The sequence below is a fragment of the Astatotilapia calliptera genome, chromosome 14, assembly GCF_964374335.1.
Source record: "Astatotilapia calliptera chromosome 14, fAstCal68.1, whole genome shotgun sequence".
Lineage (NCBI taxonomy): Eukaryota > Metazoa > Chordata > Actinopteri > Cichliformes > Cichlidae > Astatotilapia > Astatotilapia calliptera.
This window is the reverse complement of record NC_137435.1, coordinates 24,705,019-24,732,735: the sequence shown is the minus strand read 5'-3', so window position 1 is coordinate 24,732,735 and position 27,717 is coordinate 24,705,019. Positions and strand designations below refer to the sequence as shown.

Below are 27,717 nucleotides of genomic sequence, written 5' to 3'. Positions count from 1 at the left end.
AAAAAATGAGTAAGATTTAAACTCTAGACCTGTGAGCCAAGACATACCCTCCTAACCGCCACGCAACCGTGCTGCCTTATTTGTATTGTTTATAAGAATATGGGTGAGTGGGTGAAAAAAGATGGAATAATAAATAAAAAAAAAACAAATCTTTTGTTTTTATTTTATTTTGAAGAGACTCAAAACCCCCTGTGACACCCCTCAATTCTCAATCGAACTGCGCAGTCGCGTGAGTATGACGACATCGCGAACTAATTTTCGGTAGCTCATCGCACTTTCGCCAAAAATGAAATGAAATTTCAGATAACGAAATTTTAGATAACGACATTTTGTTTAAATGCAGTTAATTTGAACTTATAAAAACAAAGAGTGTGTCGTTTTTATTTTTTTAATAATGGTACCGGAAGCCCGATGTTTTGGTTTTTTAGCGAAAATACAAGTAGCAACAGTTATGGAGATTCGCTTTCATTTTCCAGTGAGCTAACATGTGAGCACTTCAATGGAACAGGTAAGCTTTATACGTCAAAGAAAGTCCGTTTTAATTATCCTGAAAAAGAAAGGTCTAAAATAAACTGACCTAGCTTTGTTTACATTTCCGGCTTTTGCAGCTAGGCTGACGTACAAACTAAAATCGAGCATGTCCTCTGCCAATCACTGTCAGCACTCTTAGCCTCAGAATCAACAGACAGGTTTGTACAACATGTCAGCGTGCAGGAGGATGTTTTACTTGGTAAAGCACAGGAGCCTGTTGACGTATGTACGGAGAAATCTCACTACATGGTCTCCCGTTGGAGCTGCTTTCAATGCCAGACCTCACAGGAAACTGGACCTGTTACAGAAAAATGTGGTGTGTACTTTAAAAATGATCATAATAAAAAAAAACTTACAAAACTGGCAGAATAACATTTACACTATGTAGGTAAGTCTTGCTTTAGTTGGTGGTGATAACTGTGCGTTTGTGTGTGGTTGCAGGGTTTGTTTGGAGTGCCAGAGCTGAGCTGTCCTGCAGGCTTTCAGGTGGCCACAGAGACAGCTCTGAAGAACACGGAGCGTCTGGTGGAGAAAGCCTGTTCTTCTTCTCCTGGAGTTCAGACAGTCCAGTGCTTTGACCAGCTCTCAGATGAACTGTGTAAAGTGGCCGATCTGGTGAGTTCAACACACAAAAGTGTGCTAAACCTTTGTAGCAAAAGTGTAAATAAGGTCATATTATTCCCCACATAGCCAAGACCAGCCCTACTGACTAACAATGGGCTGTGAGGTCGCTTTCATGTTTGTGATTACATGAGCATGATGAGTACCATTCATAGAGAGTTTGCGGAATGGCTGCAATCACAGCATTGTAGGATGGTGAAAAGATGTACCCGTGGTCTTTTTCTTTTCACGTAAATGTGTACATCCTCATCATTGAAAGAGTGGCCACTGGCCTGTATGTGTAAATAGACTGCGGAGTCCTAGCCTGACGCTTAGCCAGAGGTTGTTTGGTTTCCCCAAAGTCACGGCAAGCGTACACTGTGTTGCTCTGTTTGTGCCAGGGGACCCGATCCTTGGGGTGGACCAATCTTAGGCGTAGCTTTTTGTGTGTTTTGAAAGCCAAAGAGTCGTGATATTTTGAGACGGCGCGTCTCAGCTGCTCCAGTACTCTTGACACAAGGGATCAGAAGTGGTTTTTGCTTAAGCAGCAGTTGTGTCCCTGGCTGCTGTGTCTGTGGGGATGGTGTTCGCTCTGTTTGTGCTCCAGTCAAACCTTAAATATTGATCCATATGTGTTGGTTTACGATCAACACATCAACTTTTAAATGTTCCTCATTACTGATGGAAATCTTTTTCATATCCTTCTTGTTGAATTTGATGTGTTGGTCCACCGCGTTAATGTGATCAGTGAATTGTGTTATGTCCTGAGATTTGATTTTCACCGAGGTGTCATCCACATACCTGTACCTGACTCTGTGGCATTCCAGGGTAGGATAAGAGAGCCCTGTTTTCCATTTCCTCTATATACAGATTAGCCACGGTGGGTGAAAGTGGGGAACCCAGTGTATCTATGCTTCTGGCTGTGGACCTTTTATGTGAAGACTAAAGAAGTCACTTGAATGAGTGACAAAACATTTCTCCCACTGAAAATGCAAAGTCCAACAAAAGACCATTGTTTTAATCTCAACCTCCTAAAATTCAGTATGAGCAGAGATTGCTTGTTTTCTTGACAATCTTGTCAACAATAATCATTCTCCCTGTGAACAGGCAGACTTTATAAAAGTAGCTCACCCCGATCCAGCTTTCCGCGAGGCTGCTGAGAAGACCTGTATCGAGATCGGCACAGTCGTGGAGAAGTAAGAAGCGACCTATGTCGTTCATAGCTGCACAACACCAAGAACATGTTTTTATACGCTGTCTCCAACGGTGCGATACGGGTCATTTATGCTTCAGTTTGTGCCTGTGACAGATGTTGATGGTTTTTATGTTTCAGACTGAACACTAATGTTGAGTTATGCAAGAGCCTGAAGAATTTGCTGGACAACCCGGACATCGAGGCTCAGCTGGATCCTGATACAAGGTAATCTTACCTGGTCTTGTATCTGACCTGATTTATCCTTCATCTCATTATGAGATTATCTGATTGTTTATTTTGGCCTGTTGTGGCTTTTGTACATGTTTGCCTCTGCAGGCGAGTGGCAGACCTGTTCATGTTCGACTTTGAAATCAGTGGAATTCATCTAGATGACACACTGGTGCGTTTTTATTAATGGAGTTAAACACGCGATGTAGGAAACAATACCTGAAGGCAACATAACGGTGATTGTGCTTGGTGCTTTTTCACCCTGCAGAGGAAAGAGGCGGTTGCTCTTCATGTGAAGTTGCTGGATCTAAACAACGAGTTCCTGGTCGGCTCCCACATGCCGAACAGGATCGCCAGGGCTGCGATTCCCGAGCACCTACATCTGAACTTTGCAACAGAAGGAAGCTTCATTCAAATCGGAGGACTGCATGCAGATTCCCCCAATGACTTGGTAGGCATTTACTGTGGCTCAGCAAACGTTTCTCTCTTCTGCCCAGAAGGTGGCGCCTCTGCCACGTCTCAGCGCACAACATAGGCTTTGGGTGCTGGTTATGAGAAACACTAAACCTGTGAGAGCTCAAAGCTTTAGTCAAGCAGCTGTTGTTGTTTTTTTGTTTGTTTGTTTTTATCATATTTAATCTAATTTTATAGTGGATAGCAGTATGAAATAGTTTTAAAAAATTAGATCTGCAAACTTTGAGTAATCTTAAAATGACTTTCTGACAGTTGTGTTGTACCATTGTAGAATTTAAGCATGCTAAACTATTTTCTTTAAGCTTGAGATGAAAGAGAAAAAGAAAAGAAAAAAAATGAATAAATTTTAACATCTTCTGCTTGAAAGTTAGTGTTTTATCTAGCCATCTACCTCTGACCCTGCAAAGATCAGCAGCCTAGTTGTTATGCTATTTTAACAATTCTAGATTTTGTCATGAATTTTCCTTCTTCCTCTTCCACTTGTGTAGGTGCGAGAAATCGCCTACAGGATTTATCTCTATCCCAACGCAGAGCTGATGGGGTGTTTGGAAGAGCTGCTGAAATGCAGATACAAACTGGCCACACTGGTGGGCTACGAGTCCTTCGGACACAGAGCCCTAAAGGGGACAATGGCCAAAACCCCAGGTTACTACACCTCTCTGGGGTTTTTCTCACAGTCGGGACATTTTCATTATTCAGCACTGTCAATATTTTGTGCCTTTGAGAACTATTCTCGGGAGGTTTACACGCTGCATTTTTGTTCTTATCCCTCTTTGCAGAGACGGTGATGAGCTTTCTTCAGCTGTTAACAGACAAGCTGTCAGACAGGTACAGCTTTCCATGTTTTTCATAATAAAAATCCACTGATCAGCTATTTCAGTTTGGCAGGTTGAATCATCAGCACGAGCTGATTTATGTTTTTGTTGCCTTTGGTGTAAAGGCTTCATTAAATCGGTGCTTCCCCTCGAGGTTAACCATGAGTTATTAGGCTATTTAAGATGTTTCCCAAAGATCCACAATTACTGAAACGAGTGACCCTTTAATTAGTTTTGTCATACATGCGAATATGAGTTTGATCATTTGCACAATGATGCATTTTTAGAAAACCTTTGTGTTCCTCTTTTTGTGTGGGATGGATTCTCTGTGTGCTTAGATTTCTTCAAACAGTCCAAAAATATGCAATTCAGGTGGACTGGGAGACTCTAAATTACCCACAGGTATGAATGTGAGCCTGTTAGCCTGGCAGCCTGTCCAGGGTGTTTCCCTGCCTTCAGCCAAATGCATGCTGGGATTGGCTCTGGCCCCCGTTGACCCTGAGTAGAGATAGGTGGGTAAAAAGCAGGAATGAACGCCTCGAGTCATCACGCTAATAACTTGTTTGGTGCTTCTCTTTCAGAACAGCAAAAGACTTTAAGATGATGAGAGACATGAAGAAGAAACTCAGCCCTCGACATTCTGTGCGTGATTTTTATTTTTTTAATGTGCAAGAATATTTTTGCCAACTACACAACATTACACTCACTGTTGCACATTTCTCTCTATGCTGTTATGCCTTAAAGCAATTAATACTGATTACACAATATTATATTTTAACTCCTGTAAGTTGATTCTGATTTAGAGTTACGATGAGTTCTGTGTTTTCTGACAGGAGCTCATGCCCTGGGATCATCCATACCTCAGCGGTGTCTTGCGTGCTGAAAGGTGAGATTTAGCTTTTATGAAACATATTTTTCAGCTTGCTGTCACTTGATAGTCATTCACATGTTTGTAATTCCATATTGCTTCACAGCAGCAGCTCTTATCACGTCCCACTTCTTCATCAAGTGTCACTTTTTACAAAAGGTGTTAGGAGAGACGCATGGGAGTAAACTTCAGGTCTGATTTTCAGTCTAATCGACCTCCTTTTTTTTTTCTTTTTTTTGTAACCCAATGGCTTCTTATGACTTGATGATCTAATCAGCCAATCACATGGCAGCTACTCACTGCAATCAGGCATGTAGACACGGTCATGATGAGCATCAGAGTGGGAAAGAAGGAGGATTTAACAACATTGTTGGTGTCAGATGGTCTGCTCTCAAAAACGCTAAAGTTGAACATGGCGATAACTTTACTGTACTCAAGGGACCCCCACAGTCATCAGATCTCAATGCAGTACCCAGTATCAGCAAGGCAGATGTAACTAAATGAAAACAAATGAAGTTGGACTAAAAATAAAGACTTGGAATTGTATTAAAAATTGTATTAAAAAAACAGGCGTCGATGCGTGATAGAAAGCATGTGCTGGCAAACCGTCCTGGATGTCACCCATGACGTGGAACTTAAATAAACTGTGGTCGTCTTTGGCATTCAGCAAATTCAAGGAGCCATAAGTTTCACTATTATTAGTTTTTCTTTTCACTTTCCTTAACATTTAGTGTTTTAAACACTAAATAAATACATTTTTATACAATTTAAAAAAAAAAAAAGCCAGATATACAAATTAAAAGTCGTCTATGGAAACACATTTTTAAGATGGTTCAATGAAATCATAAATGTGAAATAAAAATAATTTCACATTTCAGGCTTTAAAGGGTTAATGAGCTGCACTTTACAGAGCAAAGGCTAATTATATGTTGAGTCTGGGGAGGCATTAGGTAACTCTTTATTGCAGACATTAGTGATCTGTCAGGTGTTCTTTGAACTTAAGCAGCTACTAAGTTTTCTTGAAACTTGGACTTGATGTGTCTTTACAGATTTTCTGAGGAGGAGTGGGGTCTGTGCTCTCCTTCCTCATGCTGCCAGTCCTCTGGGACTGGTCCATCAATCCTCTTCCGTTTATCCTTGTCAGGGTCATGGGGTGGGGTTAGAGGCTATCCCAGTTACCATAGGGCGAGAGGCAGGGCACACCATGGATAGGTTGCCCGCCTGACCCAAGGCTAACACAGAGAGACAGACAACCATTCGCACTCACGTTCACACCTATGGACAACTTAGAATGACAGGTTAACCTAACGGCACTAAGCGCATGTCTTTGGACTGAGGGAGGAAGCTGGAGTACCCGGAGAGAAACCACGCAATGACAGGGAGCCACCATGCTGCCTAAAAATTGATGTGGCATTTAAAAAAAGAAAAGCCCTTTTCGGTGTATGACGGCGAGGAAAGGAACAGCCAAGATCCCAAATTTAAGTTGGTCCTCACAAAGACGGTCATACAAGTACACTCTTACATGCTCACATTATGTTAATTCCTCCCACTGAGGCTCTTTCGTCACAATCACAGGCTTTTTTGTTTCTCTCAGTCACTCATTTTCTTTTTATCGGTGCTTTTCCAGCAGTACCAGCTCGAACCGGTGTGTGTTCAGACCCTGCTGAAACAGGGACTAGAGCTTGTGTGTGGTAAACACAGCTAGTAGCTGTGTTCAGCAGTGGCCTGTTATTCATCACTGATAATATATGGATGTGGTGTTCTAGCTAAACAACCGTTTTGGCTCGGTGGTCTTTATCTTTGATGCCTTATAAGCAGCATGAATGAAAGGAGCCATTTTAAGCATGGGTGGCCAAACCTGAGCCCTGGCACTGTGGTGGCTTTGCCCTGCCAGCTGAGCTCACATATGAGTGATAGTCAGGATCCGTTTTCTTTTTTTCTTAGCTAGTCGAGTGAGCAACCTGCAGCTAAACGTATACAGAAATATGTCCTGGTTCAAAGCGGGCAAGCGTTACCATTCTTTTTTCATCTGGGCTTCAACTTCTGGTTCAGTAATAAAAAAAGGGCCTTTTGGGCTATTTGACCACTCTAGATCTGCTGATCTTCCTGTTTTAGAAGATGCACATGATTCCTATTTGTTGTTTTTATGTACTTTGTTGGATCACGGTGCTGAAGGTCACATCTCCTTCTTTCATTGATATGTTCTGATTTGTCACGGCAGGTACAACATAGAGCCCAGTCTGTACAGTCCCTACTTGTCTCTTGGTTCCTGTATGGAGGGTTTGAACAATCTCTTCTCTCAGCTGTACGGCGTCTCCCTCATGTCTGAACAACCCAGAGCTGGAGAGGTCTGGAGCGAGGATGTCCGCAAACTGGTAACTCATTATTAGTGAGGAAAAAAGGTTCGCTTGTGTGGAATAGTCTGTGCCAAGCGCTAATCCACGGACCATTTTTAAAGATCAAAGTTTCAGATGCTGTGTCTGTGTGCAGTTATTGGGTGATTACATCACTGTGCGTGCATTTCTCCAGGCTGTGGTCCATGAGACGGAGGGATTACTGGGATACATCTACTGTGACTTTTTCCACCGGCAAGATAAACCTCATCAGGTATGAGCACACACTCATCGACGTACTCGAGATTTTAAAGTATCTCTTCCTTCTTTGAAATGTGGTTAACCATTCCCAAACGAGTTTTGTAAAATGTGGATTAAAAACAGAAAAGCCACATTTTATTCACACTCGAACATCGAAACCATATTTTAACATAGATGTTTAAACTTAGACTAATTCATGAAAAAAAGCAACATTTCAAGTAAAGTTGGGACTGGGGCAGCGAAAGGATGGAAAACTAAATGCTACTAAAGGGAAACAGCTGGAGGAACATTTTGCAACCAGTTAGGTTAATTGACAACAGGTCAGAGTTTCACAGAAGTAAAGATGAGCAGAGGTTCACCAATCTGCAAAAAACTGTCTACAAATTATGGGAGAACTTCAGAATAATGTTCAACATCAATGTCTCTTAATCGACATAATATCAAAACATTCAGAGAATTCTTTGTGCAGAAGGCTGAAATTCAATACTGGATGCTCTTAAAATTAAACATTTTCTCTGTGTAAAAATTTTATTTCTATTGTGAGTAAAATTTGTTCATGAGATTTGCAAATCTCTACATTCTGTTTGTTTTTTCACATTTTTAAAAGTGTCCCAACATTTTCTGAGTTTGTATTTAATTATGTTTTGGTAACGTCATTAGTATATATCAGTATTATTTTCTATAGTAGCACTTTAGCCTCACTCCTCATTTTCCTCCCAGGACTGTCACTTCACCATCCGCGGTGGGCGCCAGTGCCAGGAAACTGGTCAGTACCAGTTGCCAGTCGTGGTGCTGATGCTGAGTCTGCCTCACCCTACCAAGGGCGCCCCCACCTTGCTCACTCCCGGCATGATGGAGAACCTTTTCCACGAGATGGGCCACGCTATGCACTCAATGCTGGGACGCACTCGCTACCAGCACGTGACAGGTGCGGAGTGACCCTTACAATGAGTAGGGCTCTTCAGTGGACCCTGGTTTGCTTGAGGATTTAGAGAAGTAATAATATTGGAACATTATGGCTTTGCATTTCCAAATGTCACAAGGTAGAATTACATAGATTGATACAGAGCTGTAGGAAGGGGTTATACATTACACTGTGGTGAATTGAACAAGGAAAGTAAGCCCCGAGGAGAGGGCAGATGATAGCTGGCTGCTAACGCTGTCATTTGATATGGTTTGGTTTGCAGATACCTTCAGTAGTAATTTAAGATCCCAAAGCCTTTATTTGAGCCTGACAACAGTATCTATTAACTGCACTGGAGGTTGTTTCTTCACTGGGCACAATGTTTAGACATGTTGGTTAAGTTTGTGTTGTGTAAATCTCATGACAGTTGCTCTTTTTCACCTCTGTTCTACACATCTATTCCTGCCCTATGTGCTTTTGCTTACTTATTGATATTGCTGAGTGTCACAAGATCACAAGGACTTGTATTGATTCTGACTTTTGGTTGGGGCTGTAAAGACTTTGGTTTCTCATTCTGGCTCACTTTTTCGTTTTTAACACTCTAAGCATAAAAGCCAAAGCACTTAAGCAGCCAAGAATAAAGTCACCTATATCCTGCTTTGTTTTAAAGTCTCTTATCCCTTCTCTAGGAACCAGATGTGCAACTGATTTTGCTGAAGTCCCCTCCATCCTCATGGAATACTTTGCCACCGACTACCGAGTCATCAGCCAGTTTGCACGGCACTATGAAACTGGAAAGGTAAACCTTAAACACTCAAAACGATTTAAACTGAGGACAGATTTGAATCGATAAAGTACAGAAATATGTTCTGATGAAATATTACGGTCATGGCATTGCCATTAAAATTTGCAGGATGAAGGCTTCAGATGAAAATTCTGTTCATTTGTAGCTTTAATCAGTTTTATCGTCTCTTTAGCCGCTACCCGAGAGTATGGTGGCTCGCTTGTGTGAGTCCAAAAAGGTGTGTGGAGCTGCAGACACCCAGTTGCAGGTAAGATTAATGTCTTTGCATGTACGTTGTCACAGAGCACGCAACAGCAGGAACCATCCATAACACGTGTCAGCTAATTTATGATGCTTGTGTGGCACTACTTTAGTGTTACGCCCACCCCTAAGAAAAAAAACAACAACTGAAAATCTCATACTAACACCCGTGGTGCAAAAGTCATAAAAAAACATTAAAAAAAACCCTGAGGAGCTGATGTGATAAAGAACAGTCCTTCTCTGCTCATAAACAGCATCTGGTGGCTATGAAAGGTTTGGTTTTGTTTTTATCTTTTTGATTGGTTCCCATTCTGTTTTAGCCTTTATCCCTTTTTCTTTTTTTTTTTTTTTTATTAGGAAAGCTCTTGTTTTTGTGCTCCTTGCTTATCTGTTTTTCTTTACAAAGCTAAAACTGATTCAAACAAGACAACCACAAAACATGTTAAAAGTTTAATGGGCATTCATGTCCAATGGTGTGACATTAGTCACCATTTAACTCTATTTCTGCAGTTTAAGAGTTTTCACGTTGGTGATTGTTTTTGCTTTTTTTTTTCTTGCTGTGTAGATTTTCTATGCAGTCTTGGATCAGATCTACCACAGCGAACCACAGAACCGCTCTACCACAGAAATCCTGAAGGACATGCAGCAGAAATTCTACGGCTTGCCTTATGCGCCCAACACGGTACAGCCTGACCACCTTTTTTTTCCCTTTCTCCCCCCGTGACTTATGGTCTCTGACGTCATGACTACAGGATAAAATACAAGCTTGGAAGTTGTTGATAATTTAGGGTTCTGTGCTCTTCTTTTGATACCCATTTAATGAGATCACAGAAACCTTTTAGTCTTTAACTTTCTACTCACTTCTCCTTTCTTATTCGCTGTCCTTCCTCTTTCTCTCACTGGTTTTTTATCTCTCACCCAGGCACAGCAGTGTTTAAAGGATTAAAGCTGTTTTTTGAAGGGCTGCTAAAATAACAAAGCAGAGGGATACTTTAAATGAACCCTCCCAGGGGGAAATATTTGAGCCTCTTCCTCCCTCCTCTTTAATGAAAAAAGTGCTTTATTCCCCCACTTTAGCAGCTGTGGGCTGAGGAGGATGAGGCCAGGAGACAGAAGGGAATCAAAAACAGTCATAATTTAGCCAGAAATGGCCTTCATACAGCATTTACTCAGGGCTGTAATTATGTGGGGTTGCCATCAGGAATAAAGATTACAGGACTGCTGTATATTCTGCCCGGACGACCGTGTCCCAGCCAGCGTTTCTCCTCACAGGAGTCCTCCCACTCCTCTGTACGTGCCTCGCTTTGTAGCTCCCTCTCCGGAGATTGCGGTTTATGTTATATAGTTTCCCACTGTCGCAGTCATTTCTCTTCAAGCTTTCAAGCCATACGGGAAGCTCTAACAGGCACTTTGCCTCCGTGTGCACAGCCACAACCACAAGCGAGATCGCTTTCCTCATTTGAACTGAGGGTGATTGCAGTACTTAAACGTCGAGTATTAGATCACGATTGGATCGGAGCAAGTGAAAACAGATTTGTTTAGATCCTTAAAATGTTCTTTTTTGTGTGGTTTACCCTCTGAATCCATCCCTGTCTGACTGCCTTCATGGAAACGCAGCTCAGGAAAAAGTTTCCGCAGTAAAGAGAAGTTTGGAGTGGCTAATGGGTTACGGAGAGCCACAGATTATAAACATTAGGGTGATGCTGACATGTGTATAGTTTATAGAGGAGGGCTATCAGTTCCCGCTGTGTACAGAGTGAGAGGATCAGCTGCGAGTAACACAGACCACATGCTCACTCTTGAGCTGAAGATAATATTTGGGAATAAGAGGCAGAAAGCGAGGTGTCCTGCTCGCTTTTGTTGACATTTCTCTAACTGCTAATCCGTGCCTTTAACACTTGCAATGCTGTCCCTTTTATTTCCCCAGAGGATGAGTCGATGTGTATGCGACGGCTCACGTTCTTCTCACAAGTCGAGTTTGGAAAGACCTAAAAATGTCTTTTAACTGACACTGAAGAGGAGCAGAGTAAAAAGCAAGGGCTTACTCAGTTTCCTTTTGTATGTGAGGATGAAAAGGATATCTTGCTGACATGTGACCCGCTCGCACTCTCTCAGAAAAGCTGACGATAATCATTTGATGTGAGACGAAGGGATTGAAAACAAAGAGAAGCTTGGAAGCCTGATAATCAAGGCACTTTGTGATGAGTACTTAAAGCATCCTGTCAGAGACTGCGACATATTACCAAACAGTTTTTCAGTAGCAGAACATCAGCAGTCAGGAAGCACAGAGGAATCAAAGAGCCTCCGAATTAAAACAAATTAAAGCAGGCTTTTTGTAATTTTCTGGATGTGTTATCGCATTTGTTAGCGCGGCCTACATTTTCTATTTCATAGCACTTGAAAGAGCTGATCCGAGCTCCTGTATTTGTGTTCCTGCTTCTCTAACCCACACTTTCCTGAGCCGTGACTCCTCTCAGGAGTGCTATCGACTCTTATTAAAGTCACTACAGCCCTGAGGAGTCTTGTCAAGTCAACACGGGAGTGTTTTTCATGCTGTTGAGCGACCGCGCTTAGTTTAGCAGACACAGCTCCTCTCAAAAAGCAGTTGTTTTAGAGCTTACAACCTACAGTGCTCTTTGTCTTATTTTTTTACATTCATATCCCTTTATTATTCAAATTTCTGAAAAAAAGATGAACCTTTTTATGTTAAGGGTGATGTATAGCATCAGTAGGTTTTGAAATATCTTCTCACAAACATGAGTTTAATAGATGTTTCCCAGCATAAAGAATTTAAGATTTTTTTTATCCACACTAATGCGTTATTTGGCTTTTTGCTGGAGAACATGTACCTTGATGTCAGACGATCCTTTGGAAGCTTCTTGGGCACCAGTCTGCAAGCACATCCCTCAGTTTCATGATTATTTCACTTTAATTTGAGTTCAAATCTTTAACGTGTATGAAGTCTGCTTCCCCCCCATGTGGATGTGCAAGGAGGCGTCTGCAGTCTGTTATGTTTTGTTAACAACAGCAGCTGCTGCCTTTTCTAGCAGGCTGAATGTTTGAATGTTTGCCAGCTGAATTTCCCAGTGTCGCCGTTTTCAGAGATCATAAAGGAGCTCGTCTTTATAGATATGGAGAAGCTCCCCTTCAGGCAACAACATGGGAGAAAAGGAGCGAACGGGGCTTTCTAGCTGTTAGGAATTTCCATGTTTTGTCCGTTTTATAAAAGGACCTGACAGGATGTGATTTAATGTTTGTCAAAGATGTTTGTTCAAGGAAACTTGTATTCATTTCACCAGTTTAATATCATCAGTGAAGACGACGTAGGCAGCTCAAAAGATTGAGAATGTTTGGCGTATTTATGAGTCTGCTTTCTGTTAATATCTACTGACGTGTTGTTTTCACCTCGTCGGTCTGTAGTCAGGGTGTAGTCATTGCAAAATCTGGTCCTGAGTCACTGACTGAAGCAGGCGTTACCACAAACGCCTCTGAAGTACTTTGGCAGGTGTTTATGTGTCTGACTGTCTGGATGTTTCAGAGCAGGTTGTGTCAACATGAAGGGCTGGATATTAAAGGGTGAAGTAATGAGATTAGAAATAGGAGTTGAACTGAGTGCAGACACGAAAAGATGTAAAGTTAGATTATAGCTAGGTTGTCCAAGATTGCTCGATTACACCTTGGTTATTTCAAATATGACTGTTTTAAAGACATCAAACTGTTTGGTGTTTGGCCTTTTATCACCTCAGTGTTTATACAGGAACCCTTTAAAATGTCTCCCTAAACGAGACAAACAGATGATTTTTCTGTCGGCGATAGACAGCAGTACTTTGTAGATGCTTTGTTCTACCATGACATACCGAATATCTGCGTAAAGCTCGTCTTCTCTTCTTACCAAAACAGTTGACATTTTGTCTCTTATTTTGGCACTAATGGCGACGGAGGAGTTATGGTCATTTAAAGAGCACTTGTGAGATGTGCACGCTGCCAGGCCGTAGGGTAACCTCACTCTATCCTTTTTATTTTACCCATTTTTATTTGTTTTGGTGTAAGGTGCCCAGTCTTCATGATTTAGTTTTTGATTACGAATGATTTTTTTCATTTTTAAAATTGATGGAGTGTGAATAGCTACAAAAAAATCTGCTGTTTTTACTCATTAGCAGATTTTAAAGTTGCATTTTTAAAGTAATCTGTCCGGCGCAACAGTCGCGTGTCACCTTGGATACGGTGACACGCGACAGATGCTGTTAGGAAAGTTGCAGCCGTGTGGGTTTAGCCTAGCGTTAGCTTTGTCAGGATTGGCAGGATTGGCTTCGCTGTCTTTAAAGTGATACAGTTGTTTATTTTTTTTTGTTCAATGTTCATTTTCTTCTTAAGGCATGGCAGCTGAGATTCAGCCACCTGATTGGGTACGGGGCCAAGTACTACTCCTACCTCATGTCACGTGCAGTGGCCTCGATGGTGTGGAAACAATGCTTCATAGAGGATCCTTTAAACAGGTGAGACCGAAGCTTAACATACTGTTAAATTTTATATACATACATACATACATACAGTGGGGCAAAAAAGTATTTAGTCAGCCACCGATTGTGCAAGTTCCCCCACCTAAAATGATGACAGAGGTCAATAATTTGCACCAGAGGTACACTTCAACTGTGAGAGACAGAATGTGAAAAAAAAATCCATGAATCCACATGGTAGGATTTGTAAAGAATTTATTCGTAAATCAGGGTGGAAAATAAGTATTTGGTCACCTCAAACAAGGAAAATCTCTGGCTCTCACAGACCTGTAACGTCTTCTGTAAGAAGCTTTTCTGTCCCCCACTTGTTACCTGTATGAATGGCACCTGTTTGAACTCATCATCTGTATAAAAGACACCTGTCCACAGCCTCAAACAGTCAGACTCCAAACTCCGCCATGGCCAAGACCAAAGAGCTTTCGAAGGACACCAGGAAAAGTATTGTAGACCTGCACCAGACTGGGAAGAGTGAATCTACAATAGGCAAGCAGCTTGGTGTGAACAAATCAACTGTGGGAGCAATCATCAGAAAATGGAAGACATACAAGACCACTGATAATCTCCCTCGATCTGGGGCTCCACGCAAGATCTCATCCCGTGGGGTCAAAATGATCATGAGAACGGTGAGCAAAGATCCCAGAACCACACGGGGGGACCTGGTGAATGACCTGCAGAGAGCTGGGACCAAAGTAACAAAGGTCACCATCAGTAACACACTACAACGGCAGGGAATCAAATCCCGCAGTGCCAGACGTGTTCCGCTGCTGAAGCCAGTGCATGTCCAGGCCCGTCTGAAGTTTGCCAGAGAGCACATGGATGATACAGCAGAGGATTGGGAGAATGTCATGTGGTCAGATGAAACCAAAGTAGAACTTTTTGGTATAAACTCAACTCGTCGTGTTTGGAGGAAGAAGAATACTGAGTTGCATCCAAAGAACACCATACCTACTGTGAAGCATGGGGGTGGAAACATCATGCTATGGGGCTGTTTTTCTGCCAAGGGGACAGGACGACTGATCCGTGTTAAGGACAGAATGAATGGGGCCATGTATCGTGAGATTTTGAGCCAAAACCTCCTTCCATCAGTGAGAACTTTGAAGATGAAACGAGGCTGGGTCTTCCAACATGACAATGATCCAAAACACACCGCCCGGGCAACAAAGGAGTGGCTCCGTAAGAAGCATTTGAAAGTCCTGGAGTGGCCTAGCCAGTCTCCAGACCTCAACCCCATAGAAAATCTGTGGCGGGAGTTGAAAGTCCGTGTTGCTCGGCGACAGCCCCAAAACATCACTGCTCTCGAGAAGATCTGCATGGAGGAATGGGCCAAAATACCAGCTACTGTGTGTGCAAACCTGGTAAAGACCTATAGTAAACGTTTGACCTCTGTTATTGCCAACAAAGGTTATGTTACAAAGTATTGAGTTGTATTTTTGTTATTGACCAAATACTTATTTTCCACCCTGATTTACGAATAAATTCTTTACAAATCCTACCATGTGGATTCATGGATTTTTTTTTCACATTCTGTATCTCACAGTTGAAGTGTACCTCTGGTGCAAATTACTGACCTCTGTCATCATTTTAGGTGGGGGAACTTGCACAATCGGTGGCTGACTAAATACTTTTTTGCCCCACTGTACGTGTGTGTGTGTGTGTGTGTGTGTGTGTGTGTGTGTGTGTGTGTGTGTGTGTGTGTGTGTGTGTGTATATATGTCTTATAAAACCATCAGAGCTTTCGCTGAGTTAAAGATGTTTTTATTTGAGAGAACCGAATAGAGGAATTATTTTTGTAGGGAGGCAGATATTTAACTGGACACATGGTTCATTATTTATAAGGGCAATAAATACTAAATTGGCTGGAATGAGGAGTCCTCCTAACAATGACTACATTACCCTGAAACTGAAGTACAGGTGGTGAAGAGTTGCAGAAACATAGTTCATATCATCTGTATCAAAGCCCTGGCTTTAATGTGAATGTGGCATCTGCTGTGATTCACAGACACACAGCAGCATCCACATTACCAGATCCTCCTCTATCTAAAGCATTTGCCCCGGACAAGCAAAGCAATAAGGTTCTGTTGTGGAAAATCAACCGTTAATCGTATCAGCATCGCATTGAGCCCTGCAGCAGTTTCACTTCTTTTTGTTTCCCTTTCTGTCTGTCTGTCTGTCCCCCTGGCCTCCTTTACCTCGTCTCGGTAACACCTGCAGTTGTCAGAGCTCTGTTGTTTTTATCACCTGTCTGTTGTTTACAGACAACTTAGCAGACTTGGCCCTGGGCTCCCAGTGGCAGCAGCAGTGATGGAGGGGTTGACAGGTGAATACAGGTGTCTGTAACCGTATCTCTTTCTCTTCTCTGCCTGTCTTCCATCTTGGTTTCTTTCTTAGGGAAATGGGTGAGCGGTACCGACGGGAGATGTTGGCCCACGGAGGAGCTAAGGAGCCCATGCTGATGGTGGAGGGTAGGTTCAATCTTTTTGTCACAAATACTAATAGAATATCATGTTTGCCCACAAACATCTGTAAAGCGCCATTCTGCGCCAACAGTTTGAGGTTTCCTCCCAGATTATGGAGTTGTCAGTCCATTGGCGTCTTGCCCCATGATTTTTTTTTTAATTTTTTTTTAAAAAAGGGTGTGTCTAATTACTGCAGGTTGTGCCACAAAATTTGTTTTGACTTGCTGGACAGCCGAGAGTGTGACTCCTGCTTGGATTTGTTGTTTTTCTTTTCTCATATGAAGCAGAAAAGGCGTCCTCACTTAAAAGAAAGATGGAAGCTGCTGATCCAGCTGCTGTTGTTTCAGGTGGTCACAGTTACCACTGTTATGGTTTGTCCCACTCTGCGCTTTAGATTCCACCGTGGTACATGTTTACTAGTTTAACACACCTCCCAAGGTCTCTTATCTTTGTTTACAGGAGCTTTGTTAGCCCAAAGCCTGTCCTGCTCTCGGCGAGCTCACTCTGCGGCAGTTACACAGTGCCCCTTGCTAGTCCAGCCCTTATTTGATCTGCTTTTAAAGGTTAACTAAAGAAGATAATTAAAAAGATAACGATATGGCTCCTAGTGCTTTTTGTGTACACAGGCGATCATGAAGGAGGGAAAGACCGAAATGTTTGATTATAGGTTTGAGTGCTTAACGCTGCTGACTCTGCAGGGCTGAAAACACAGACCGGACCACTTTTGTGTTTCAGATCAAACAAACTCAAATATTCCAGTAACTATTCAATAGATTCGTCGTTCTCAGTAAATCTTCAGGATTTCTGTGACTCAATTTTCTTGTTGTAACACCATAACATTCACATTCCTTTTGTTTGATTATTGGCACCAAATGGATCAATTTATGACGAATGTGTCACAGTAAACGTAATCATTTTGATGATCTGGTTACTTTTATCCAATCCCCATATAAGGTCAAATGTCAGCGGCCTCTCACAGTGGTACATGGGACTCCTGTTACGTTGCGAGTGCACCAACTAAACTGGCAGTGTCTTTGCTTACGTTTTTTAGTGCTGATCAGAGATGGGCAGTAACGCGTTACTTGTAACGCGTTACTGTAATCTGATTACTTTTTTCAAGTAACGAGTAAAGTAAGGGATTACTATTGCAAAATCGGTAATTAGATTACCGTTACTTTCCCGTAGGAACGCTGCGTTACTGCGTTACTAAAACCGTGATTTTTTTTTTTGCGAGAATGTCTCATGACAGTGACGTAAGCAAGTGCGACGTTGGTGACAGCAGCTGTGTGCAGATCAACAATGGATAATATATCGAGTGCGGGAGAGAGTATGAGCGTGCAGCGTTTAAAGTGTGGAAGTACTGACCTTACTTTGAGTTTGATTCCATAAAAAGTGACAAAAACATTAGCGTCCATCGTGCGTGGGAAGAAAACTTCTTTTTACAGCGAAAAAAAACCCTAAACTTCCGAGCAAGCACCGAGTAGCTACGACGTGATGGGAAACTCACAGAGACACTCGCGCGGATTCTTCAACTGACCGCAGCACACCTACACCAGGGTAACCCTCCGCCTACCCTGCTCCTGCTTTACAGGTGAAAATAGAGCAAAAGGACCGCTGAGTCTTTGACTTTATTTATTTTCTGCTGTGTTTTACTTGCATCTGTTTGAAAGAGTGAGTGAAAACACAAAAAATATTTTATTTTATGTGCTGGAATGTGTAGAAAATAGGTTTAAATGTTAAACTAATTTATTCAAGTCAGAGAATGTTGCATATAATTAAATGTTTTGCTTGATGCATAAAGTTAAAAGATTAAAACTGATAAAACAAGTTAAAAAAAGAGACTTTTCCATTTGATTACATTTTGTATGATGGATTATGTAGAAAAAGTAGAATTGGGCTGAAAGATCTATCACTTTATCACCTCTTCAGGTTGTAAATCGTGTTTTTAAAAAGTAACTAAGTAACTAAGTAATTAATTACTTTTGAAAATAAGTAATCAGTAAAGTAACGGGATTACTTTTTGGGGGGAGTAATCAGTAATTAGTTACTGATTACTTTTTTCAAGTAACTTGACCAACACTGGTGCTGATGTATCCGTATGGATGTGGTTGTGTGATGAAATTGCAGCAGCGTATTATGTGACCAATGCAGCATTAACAGGAATGGCTACTCAACCGTTGGGTCTCCAGCTATCTGTCTCTAGGTGCCACGAGGCACCTAGAGGAACTGCAGTTTTCGCCATTGTTGCATTGACTTCATTTTTAATCTCAGGAGGTTACTCCTTGGAACATAAGTGTCTTTAAGAGTATAGCCGGACACAAGGCAAGCTAAGTATATGCTTTATTAATTTATTAATTAACAATTAGTAAGGAATAAAAATGCATGAAAGGGTTTACAGTTTCACCATCCTACAATTTACTGTCTTTTTAGTGCTGATTAGCCGTTGTTAGCATGCTAATCCCAATTCGAGATGGCTAATGATTAGCATGTTAGCGCTCGTTTTTATTTTAAATATGCTGATATTTGAGATATTTGAGGTATAAAAATTAGTGACAAGCTGGGCTGCAAACTCATCAAACTGCATTTGTAGTAGAAACGATCCTTGCTTAGGAGTGGAACTGGGCCTATGTGATGATGTCCAGGAGCAGTTTCCTTTTATTACTTGAAGTAATCACACAGAAGTCACATTTTTGAGTGTATGAAATTTCCCCCATATCAGAAAAAAAATCTGTGTAATGTGCTTTCAAGGAGTTTGGGTAGTTGAGCTTCATCAATGCTTCATCAAGGAAGAAGCCTTTCACATTAAAGCACAAACAGGGTGTTGGAAGAGGGTGGACTTGAACTGCAAATCGAACGCATGCTTCTTTCTTTCCTTCTACACCCCTCCTCCAGCAGTTGCTGTGGCCTGTCTGGACAGGACAAAAGTGGAGAAGGTGAGAAGAGAGAGACACAGAAAGATAGTGATATCGGGTAACGTTTAGGAGCGTACTGTAAATCTCTCCCTCAGGGTCACCCCCTCCCTCCTCCACTGGATTGTTCCTGTGACAGCTCCAAACAGGGCTGCACCCACACTCTGAAATGAAAACCACCATTGGATCAGATCCTCGCTGTAAGATCTGTTGTCCAATTAACTGTTGCTTAACTTACGATATTTGCTTTTATGGTTTTCTTTGTAGCGAATGCTACTCTAGTTATAGTCCAAAGCCCTGCGTGAGGCAGAGTTTTAATGGTGGTTTTTATCGCTCTGGCTGCAAGTCACAGGGGAAGGAAGGCTCTAAAAAACGTCTGCTCTGGGAATAATGATTAACCCAGCGATTGCATTGTCTGACAGAAGATGCAGATCAAATGAAAGAGCCTTGGGAGGGCTAGATGGTAGATCCACTCTCACATTTTTTGGCAGCCTGTCCATTGTGTGCACCTGCATTTATAATAATTTTATAATAATACATTTTTTTCCTTGTCTGGAGAAATGCTTCAGCTAAAGCAGAAACTCTCTGCAGTTTAAAGAACCCTCATTGAGCCACCTCACCATTTTGATGAAAAACTACAAAACATCGGCACATGTGCTGAAATATTTAAGTTTCCACAGTCTTTGCTGAAGGGTTGATGGGTTCATAGCAGACATCCTGAAATCTTATTGAGGAATGGAAAATTGATTTGAAGTGAATTAGAATGGCTCTTTTTATGTCCTTAGCGGGGATTAGGCCAGCAGAAACCAGAACACTAGAGGAAGGAGACAGAATCCAGATCCAACCCATTACACATAATCCTTTCAAACAAAGAGCCTTGTAAATGGAGGTGTGTATCATTTCCCTGCTTATCCCCCTTAGGTGAGGTGGTAGAAGGGGCATAAGGGCACACGGGGAACCGGAGCAGACCTGGAAAGGCCAATCAGAGGCCAGTCTTTATCTGGATGCCTCCCTGCCTGCTCCTGGATGTTTCCCAGGAAAAGATGGTGTTGAAATGTAAACCCAGGTATTAAATTCATTGCGGCAGCATCACTGCAGTGAGAGAGAGAGAGTGAAAGCCGATCGACTGGCTAAACTGAACCTTGGGTCCTCCTACAGAGAGGGCTTTCATGGCCCAGGCTGTTCCCATAGTCTCAAACACTGAGCACAGAAAATGGATCTACTCGGGCTCTGTAGCAGGGACTCGGGACCTCGTTCGTTCTTTGTCTGGGGAAGCGTGACTGAATAGTTCTTATGACTGCTTGTACAATCAGTAATAAACCCCGAGGCGGGGTGCTTTGTACAATCCCACAGCACTTGTGAGACAGTGATGCATAGTTCTGTCTGAAGTCGAGGAGAGGATTGGATAAACCTCATAGTCCAGATGTTAAGCTGCAAAAGGCATAATTTACAGCCCGTACTTGAGTCAGACTCAATGTTTGATCAGGTAAATGTTTAACTCGTGGGGGCTTTCCAAAATTGTCCTGAATTCTTACTTTAAGTCTGTGTCAGATGGGATGTGATGGCTAACTGAAGTGCGAGTTCAAGAAAATTAAATTCTGTTTTTGAGCAGCAAGGGTGGACAATAGATTTTGTTTGGAGCACATTTCATGACAAACCATAAAGTGCAGGAAGAGCCTGTGCTGAGAGTAACTTACTTTGCTTTTCATCACATCTGTCTGCTTTTTGGCTTTTTATTTTCTCTGCCCGACCCTCCTTGGGGGGCCCTGACCCGCAGATATACGAGTTACCGAAGTTATTACGATTCACCCTGAGCGGGGACATAAATATGTTCAATAAATTTTATAGTAATCCATCCAAAAGCTGCAAAGTAAATTGCATGGGAGCCATGAGCATCTGTATTATCCATCAAACATTTATTTAAATACTACACAGTAGAAGTGACCTGCAGCAGGTCACAGGATTCATGCTCAGAGGACCAGAAATGGCAGCGTGTCATGGCCATCCAAACAATGGCGGCTGAGGTATTTCAGTTTGGACTAAAGTGGTGAGCAGACCCGTCTGTCTGCATAAACACACTTTAAAAATTTTTCTAGAATGACTCGATGCATTAAGCCGAATAAATCTGCTTGATGCAATTTTTTACGTAAGTGTTGCTTTGGAAAAATTATGAAGAGGTTGTGTTGTGTTGATGTTCCTTTTTAATTCGTGTGTGTGTGTGTGTGTGTGTGTGTGTGTGTGTGTGTGTGTGTGTGTGTGTGTGTGTGTGTGTGTGTGTGTGTGTGCTTACTCAACAAAGAGCCTCCCAGTGCAGTGTTTGTCATCACCCTTGTCTTGCTTGCTTTCTGGGCCTGTCTTAAGTGCGGTTTGTAGAAAAAGCTTCCTGAACTTCAAAGCTGTAATTACAGAGGCGGTGAGCCCCCGGGCCTGCCTGCAGGTCTGACAGACGTAGCTACTTTTCACACCGTGACAAGTTTGGAATAGTTATGAGAATCGGCTAATGAAGCAGCAAGTACCTTAAGATTTGTGAAAACGGTGTCAAACACTTCCGGGGGAATACGAGGCGGCAGAGGAGACGGGGCTAGTTATCGCACGCTCCAGTTTGTGCACATTTCCTACGTAGCACAGTGCTGCCTCGGAGTTGCAACTGGGTGTAACTGGCCTTCAAAAGAAGCCTATTAAATTGTGAAGTACCAAAAATACAAGCTATAACAAGGAGTTAAGGTCAATATGTTTTTATGAAAAAGTTTCAGTTTTTTCAGTAATGTTAAAGTGTCTGTTGTGTGTTCTGTGAGGGAAACACGAATGCCATTCATGGCCTGTTTGAAGGGGACAAATTAAATGTGTTATTTTGCAAGAATAAATAAATAAGATGAGACACCCTTTTTTTTTTTAAATTTCTTTATTTATTTTGCTTTCTCAAATCATGGAGGTCATCAGACAGACTTTATCCATGCCATCCAAACTTCTGTTATTCATTTATTTATTTGTTTTTAGTCAGCATCTCAGATCTTTGATAAATTCATCCAGCAGTAGCTGCAGGCTGGACTGCAATTTTAGAGCACTTGTACTAAATTCATGTCCCCTGAGCTGTCATTACCCAGACTCAGAGCTGCTAGCCAGCCACAGTGGCCTTCGTTGGACTGATACCCATCGCCCACCACCCTTTGAGTAAATAAACAAGCTTTTCTTTGCAGGCTATCTATTTACTGATGTGAAATGTAAAATCCCAGTGTAATTTAAAGATTTTACCATGAGGCTGGACCCACGTCAGGACGTCTTTATATCTGAGGATGTCGTTTCAGGGAGCTGAAAAGATTTTGCCCTTGAAAGGTTTTTTGGGTTTGTTTTTTTTGTTTTGTTTTTTTTGGCATTTTGTGCTGATAGCTGGTGACATAAGCGGAAAAACCAGGGGCTATTGTACGCCAGCAATTCGCAGTGTTTTCCATCTCCCTGAGAACCACTGTCCTGTTTAAAGAAAACAGGAGGCAGTGGAAGTTGCGCTAAAGAAGAGGGTCTTCGAATGTTTGTACATCAGTTGGATAAATTGGGTGGGGTGGAGGAGGGGGACTTTTGATGTACCCTTGAGCAGGTAGTCAGTGGCCAGTTGGTCGATTGAGGCTCCAGTTTGTCTTTTAACATCCCAAAACTCCGTTGGCCAAGTTGGCTAACGATGCAAGCCCTGAGATGACTGTAATGATTAGAAGCCCCGCTCTTCAATAGCTGTGTCAGTGCCATTATGAATGGAAATGGAAACTCTTAAATACGAGATGACTCACACTGCAAAGGCTCTGTCCTCGGGCTGTACCAACAATGGGCACAAAGCACAGCCTATGTTTAGTTTGGCTCTGGTTTTTCCTCGGTGCTAAGCCAAGAGTAAGTGTACAGTTCTCCCCACCGTTTGTGACGCAGAGCCACTCGCTCTGTTCCTCTGCGCTGCTGTCGTCGTGAGCCATGGGTACCTGGATGCCCTGTTTGAATGGATCTGTAGATCTCAGCTGTCTAGATTTGTTAAAGTGGTTTCGAACAAATCACAAAAAATAATCAACTAGAGTTGCAGCGATTGAGTATTTTTTTTTTTTTAATGTCAAAAATAATATTAAGAAACACGACATTAATAGTAATAATGTCAGTAATACTTCAGGCAAACCTTGGTGGTTTCAGCTTTTCTTTTTTATATATCGCACTAAAATGAATATTACTGGCTTTTGAGCTGTCTGTTGAACAAAAGAGCATGCTGCCGCCATCACCAGAGGCTCTGAGAAACTGTAAATGTTCAGTCATACTCAGTTTTCTTATCCCTATTAATTCAAGTGCAATCCTCGTTCATCTGCAGTGAGTGCAGGCTGTCAGTCTGCTGTTTACCTCAGCTGTAAATATGACTGCAGTCTCAATATGCCGGGTGTCAATTTATGTTCGTTTACTTTTTACAAACCTATTGTTTTATATTTGTTGCAATTTCTGCTGCTCTCTCAACCAGATCACTCTGAAAAATGTGGTATGGTCAAGAGTCTCATCCTTTTTAGTGTCGATGAGACTTTTTAGCTGGATGAATAAGGGATATATAAAACTTGGCCAAAAAACAGCAGCTTCTGCCTTGTGGCAGGAATGGTTTCTGTGGTTCAAAATTACTTGATCTCATTCGTGAGAGATGGGTTTGATACGTTTTTTCACAGATTCTAAGCCAACAAGTTATTTACAGCAGTTTAAATACGGCCAATGTTTTTTTTTGGGGGGGGCAACACTAGCGTTAGTGAAACCGTCTCTTACATTAAAACATTGTTGGACTTGGACACTTGGTGAATAAACTCCCATACGATTTGAGAATGTAATCAAACTATTAATCAGATTGAAAGTGTGATTTTTTTTTAGGACATTTGAGCCCATCATTATCTTCTATAGCGTTAGCTTTCAGCCAGCTGCTGCTGTCTTCCATCAACCAGCACCTGCTGTAATGTATTTTTAATGGATTAGTTTTATGTTTATGAGAACCCATCTGTTTGTTGGAAGACATAATTGCACACCGAGTACAATATTCCGTTTTTCTATTACATAACCTCCAAAATTACCGACTGTACCTTTTTAATTACCCAGTGCTTCCATTCAGTGAAAACCATGAGCTGAGTAAAAAAAACGTATTCAGTTGACATTTTGATACTTGTCTGTGAGCTTCATCTCTTTTACAGTGTGGTGATTCCTCCCTGGGGGAGGGGGTCTTGTGTGGCTCGGCCCCTCCTCCCTGTGTGTATGTATAAGGGCAGCTTCTGAGATCAGATACTCCTCCACAGTGTTGTTATGACTCTGAGGTTATCTGTGCATTCCTCTCCAACTCTCCCAGGGGTCGTGGCTGAGAAAATCTCAGTCCTCACTGTGTATTGTTTTGCTTGTTGTCATGTACCGTAAGAACTGTGTGCCAACACCACGAGCTGCTGCTGCTGAGCAGCTAGCATGGGAACTGTTGTTTACCTGACTAAGTTCCTTCACAGATTGCACTTCCTTTTCCACCTTTAGCCCCCCCAACAGACACACACACACACACACACCACCAGCACCTGTGCATCTCTCATCAGTCTTGTAGAGTAAACTTTGCTTGTTTAACACCACAGAAACTTGTAGCTGGTCAGGCCCCTTTAAACACAGCAAGGAAATGAAATCTATGATAAAGTGACGGTGATGCTGCAGTATGTATGTATGTATGGATGGATGGATGGATGGATGGAGAGTTCAGCTCAGTAGCCCTTAGCTCTGTTTGCACACATGCTGTAAAAAATCAACCAAAGTAAACAAGTGCCATGTCAGGACATGTGCGTACCTCTGTGTCTGTTTCTCTGTTGATTTTTGTGCTGCATATTTGAGAAGTAAAGGGGGGATTTGATTAGGTTAAGGCAGGAAAACTCTTCTGGGTCAAACTTGAGATTTTCAAAAGCATTTACGCAGCTATGACGGACCACAGAGAGCTGCTAACAGGACTGTGGGCTTCGACTCATATTTCTCATCATTAATTGGAAAACTAAAGTCTCCATGAAAGAAAGTTGGGGCTTAAATTACAACGCTCACTTTGATCTGAGGTATAAATTCAGCATACTCTTTGTGAGCATCTAATAATGCATTTTGGTCTCTGCCTCAAAGACGCCACAGACGTCAGCAGCGGTCAAAGGAGAAAACACCCTTCGGCTCTATAAACATGACTATCAGTTTATGGTTGGAGTCGTCTCTGTGATGTGGCTGCCGTGTTCACAGGGATCCCGGGGCCCTGCGGTTACAGTGTGTTAGGGACCCCTGTGTGATGGTATCTCGCGTTGTAGCCAAGGGGCAGGGTGCGACTGGTGGGTAAGGAGAGATGGCAATCCTGCTGAGTCAGAATCATGGTGGAAACAGCACAGACTCCCGTGTGTGTGTGTGTGTGTGTGTGTGTGTGTGTGTGTGTGTGTGTCCACATCTTGATATCTGTCTACATTCAGGATCGCTGTGTGAAACTCTTTGCGACGCCATTCATGCGTGTCTGCAGACGTTCCTATGTGTGTGTGTTCGTGCACTCAATGGAGGTGACCTATGCAGGAAAGACGGGGAGGGGGAGAGTGCTTATTTACATTGGCAGCTGCACAAGGGGAAATGAACTGACTTCAAAGCGGGCGTGCTGCTGAATTGTAAAGCGAGCTAGGGAGTCCTCAATGCATGAGCTGGCAGACAAGCTCTGAAAACACACAGACATTCCCAGAGCTCACTCTCAGCTCCACGACACTGGACACATTCTTGTGTAATCTATGTGAGTGAGACAGAGAATATAAAACATTGTAAATATACAGGAAATCTGCACATTTTGGTTACTTTAGTGCATATACTGTGATGGACGTTATTACCAGCTGAGGCCTGTTAAGGTGTGAGTGTTTGAGCCCATTTTCTCAGTGTAAGTACTGTGTGAGGAGTAAAAAGTGCTGCAGTACATCTGCAGTAGTTTAGGATGTGTTGAGGCGCTTTTGTGGTAAAATGTGGTGATGTCCTTAAATCTTCACTTCAAAATGCAGATGATGGTGAGCAACATTGCACTGGGAAAAATCCATTGTAGTGTTGAGGAAGAGAAGCTGGAATTAAAAAAAGTGCTGCAGCTGAAATCCATTAACCTAAAATGATTTTAGCTTAATTTGGGAAGAAAAAATGTAGCACTTGCTTCAAAGGATCTCAAAAAACAAAAGGTTTTTCTTTTCCTTTTTTATGATCACTCCTCTGACATCAGATTAAAAATATTTCAGCACTAAGGAAAGCATGAATGAAGTGAGATGGAGTGATTGAAAACAGCAAACTAATTCTGGTGCCACTCCTTGCAGCCTGCAAACACCCCCTAATGCCTCTGTGTGTGTGTGTGTGTGTGTGTGTGTGTGTGTGTGTGTGTGTGTGTGTGTGTGTGTGTGTGACAGGAATGCTGCAGAGACGGCCCACCATCGGGGACTTTGTGGACGCGCTCGTGTCTGAGCTCAACCCAAACTTTGAGACCTTCATCATGGACTCTGAGGGTTGAAGGCCAGTTTTGGCTGCAAGGAAACGAACTTTATGAGGCAAAGATTGAGAGAACGCTGGAGAAATCAAAGACATGCCGTCATATTTCATAGTCACGGTTTCTAAAGATCTTCATGCTTTCTGCAAATGAACATAATGTATATTTAATATATTTGACATGTTCTCTTGCTGCACACAGTTAAAAAGTTAAAGAACCCTGAAACTGTTGTAAAACTTTTTTTTTTTTTTTTTTTTTTTTTAACCATTTAAAGTTTAAAAAGTTTTAACACTTTAAACTTTTGAAAGAATGAATAACAAAATGCAATCATTTTCACAGCTTATACCCCAAAAGATTGTTCTGAGCTTGTGTAACAGCAGAACATTGTTTTGGTTTGGTTTTTTCCTGATCAAATCAGCATGAGGAAGAATACTTAATCCGTTCTTCCTGTCATGAGGACATTGTTTAGGCTTTAAATTAATACCGCTCCATCTGTTTTGTCTGTCAGGAGTTTGGGGAGGGGTGAAAAAGAAGAGCTTCAGCTTGTGAGTTTTTTACAGCACAATAGGAAAGATTTGGTCAGTTCTTATCATATTCTTCATAAAAGCTGTTGCAACAGTATAAATCACAAAGCCACACAGTCTCTGGAAGTTTAAGAAGTTGTGCATATTTACAAAAATGCTCCACAGAGGCTGTTTGCATCTGTTCCAACAGTTTCACACTGTAGTCGTCAGCTGGGCTCTGACTGCAGCTGCCTTTGCTTGCCTTGTGCCAGCTCCGAGATGCAGATTCACGTCGCTGTTGAAAGTGTAAACACGCCATCAGACAGGCGGAGCCTGAGCGAGCTGGGTGGCTCGAACCTCACAGAGGCTGCAAAACTGTGATTTGACAGTTATGTGGGTGTGATGTCTCTCCAACATTGCTTTGCTTTCAGATCTATTTCCAATTAAACCTGAAGCAAATTATATCAGCAGAGATTAAATGTAACTGAAGTGCAGCCCCAGTATTGATGTTAGTGTAATTTTAGGCATCAAAACAAGTTGACTTGTCACACTGAGTGCTACGCCGCCTGCACAGATGGCTTTGGAA

The 27,717-nt window shown here is 42.1% G+C and overlaps 1 protein-coding gene across 1 annotated transcript; it reads left to right on the top strand.

Annotated features, from left to right (window-relative positions):
- The first annotated feature begins 368 nt into the window (after window positions 1-368).
- On the top strand, window positions 369-26,853 carry LOC113036401 (mitochondrial intermediate peptidase). Its single transcript, XM_026192731.2, has 20 exons — window positions 369-508; window positions 609-847; window positions 973-1,146; window positions 2,239-2,327; window positions 2,465-2,551; window positions 2,663-2,726; window positions 2,823-3,005; window positions 3,517-3,673; window positions 3,808-3,856; window positions 4,425-4,485; window positions 4,677-4,729; window positions 6,933-7,086; window positions 7,241-7,318; window positions 8,026-8,233; window positions 8,899-9,008; window positions 9,187-9,261; window positions 9,820-9,936; window positions 13,629-13,750; window positions 16,160-16,233; window positions 26,552-26,853. The coding sequence occupies exons 2-20, from the start codon at window positions 701-703 to the stop codon at window positions 26,650-26,652; spliced, it is 2,103 nt and encodes a 700-aa protein (XP_026048516.1). The 5' UTR covers window positions 369-508; window positions 609-700; the 3' UTR covers window positions 26,653-26,853.
- Window positions 26,854-27,717: the final 864 nt, after the last annotated feature.

What these genes read in the sequence shown, in the direction of transcription:
- LOC113036401 (XM_026192731.2), top strand. Translation starts at nt 701, where the DNA reads ATGTCAGCGTGCAGGAGGATGTTTTACTTGGTAAAGCACAGGAGCCTG. An exon ending in GACAATGGCCAAAACCCCAG is followed by an intron (nt 3,674 to 3,807) that starts GTTACTACACCT and finishes CCCTCTTTGCAG; the next exon opens with AGACGGTGATGAGCTTTCTT. An exon ending in ACAGACAAGCTGTCAGACAG is followed by an intron (nt 3,857 to 4,424) that starts GTACAGCTTTCC and finishes CTTCTCTTTCAG; the next exon opens with AACAGCAAAAGACTTTAAGA.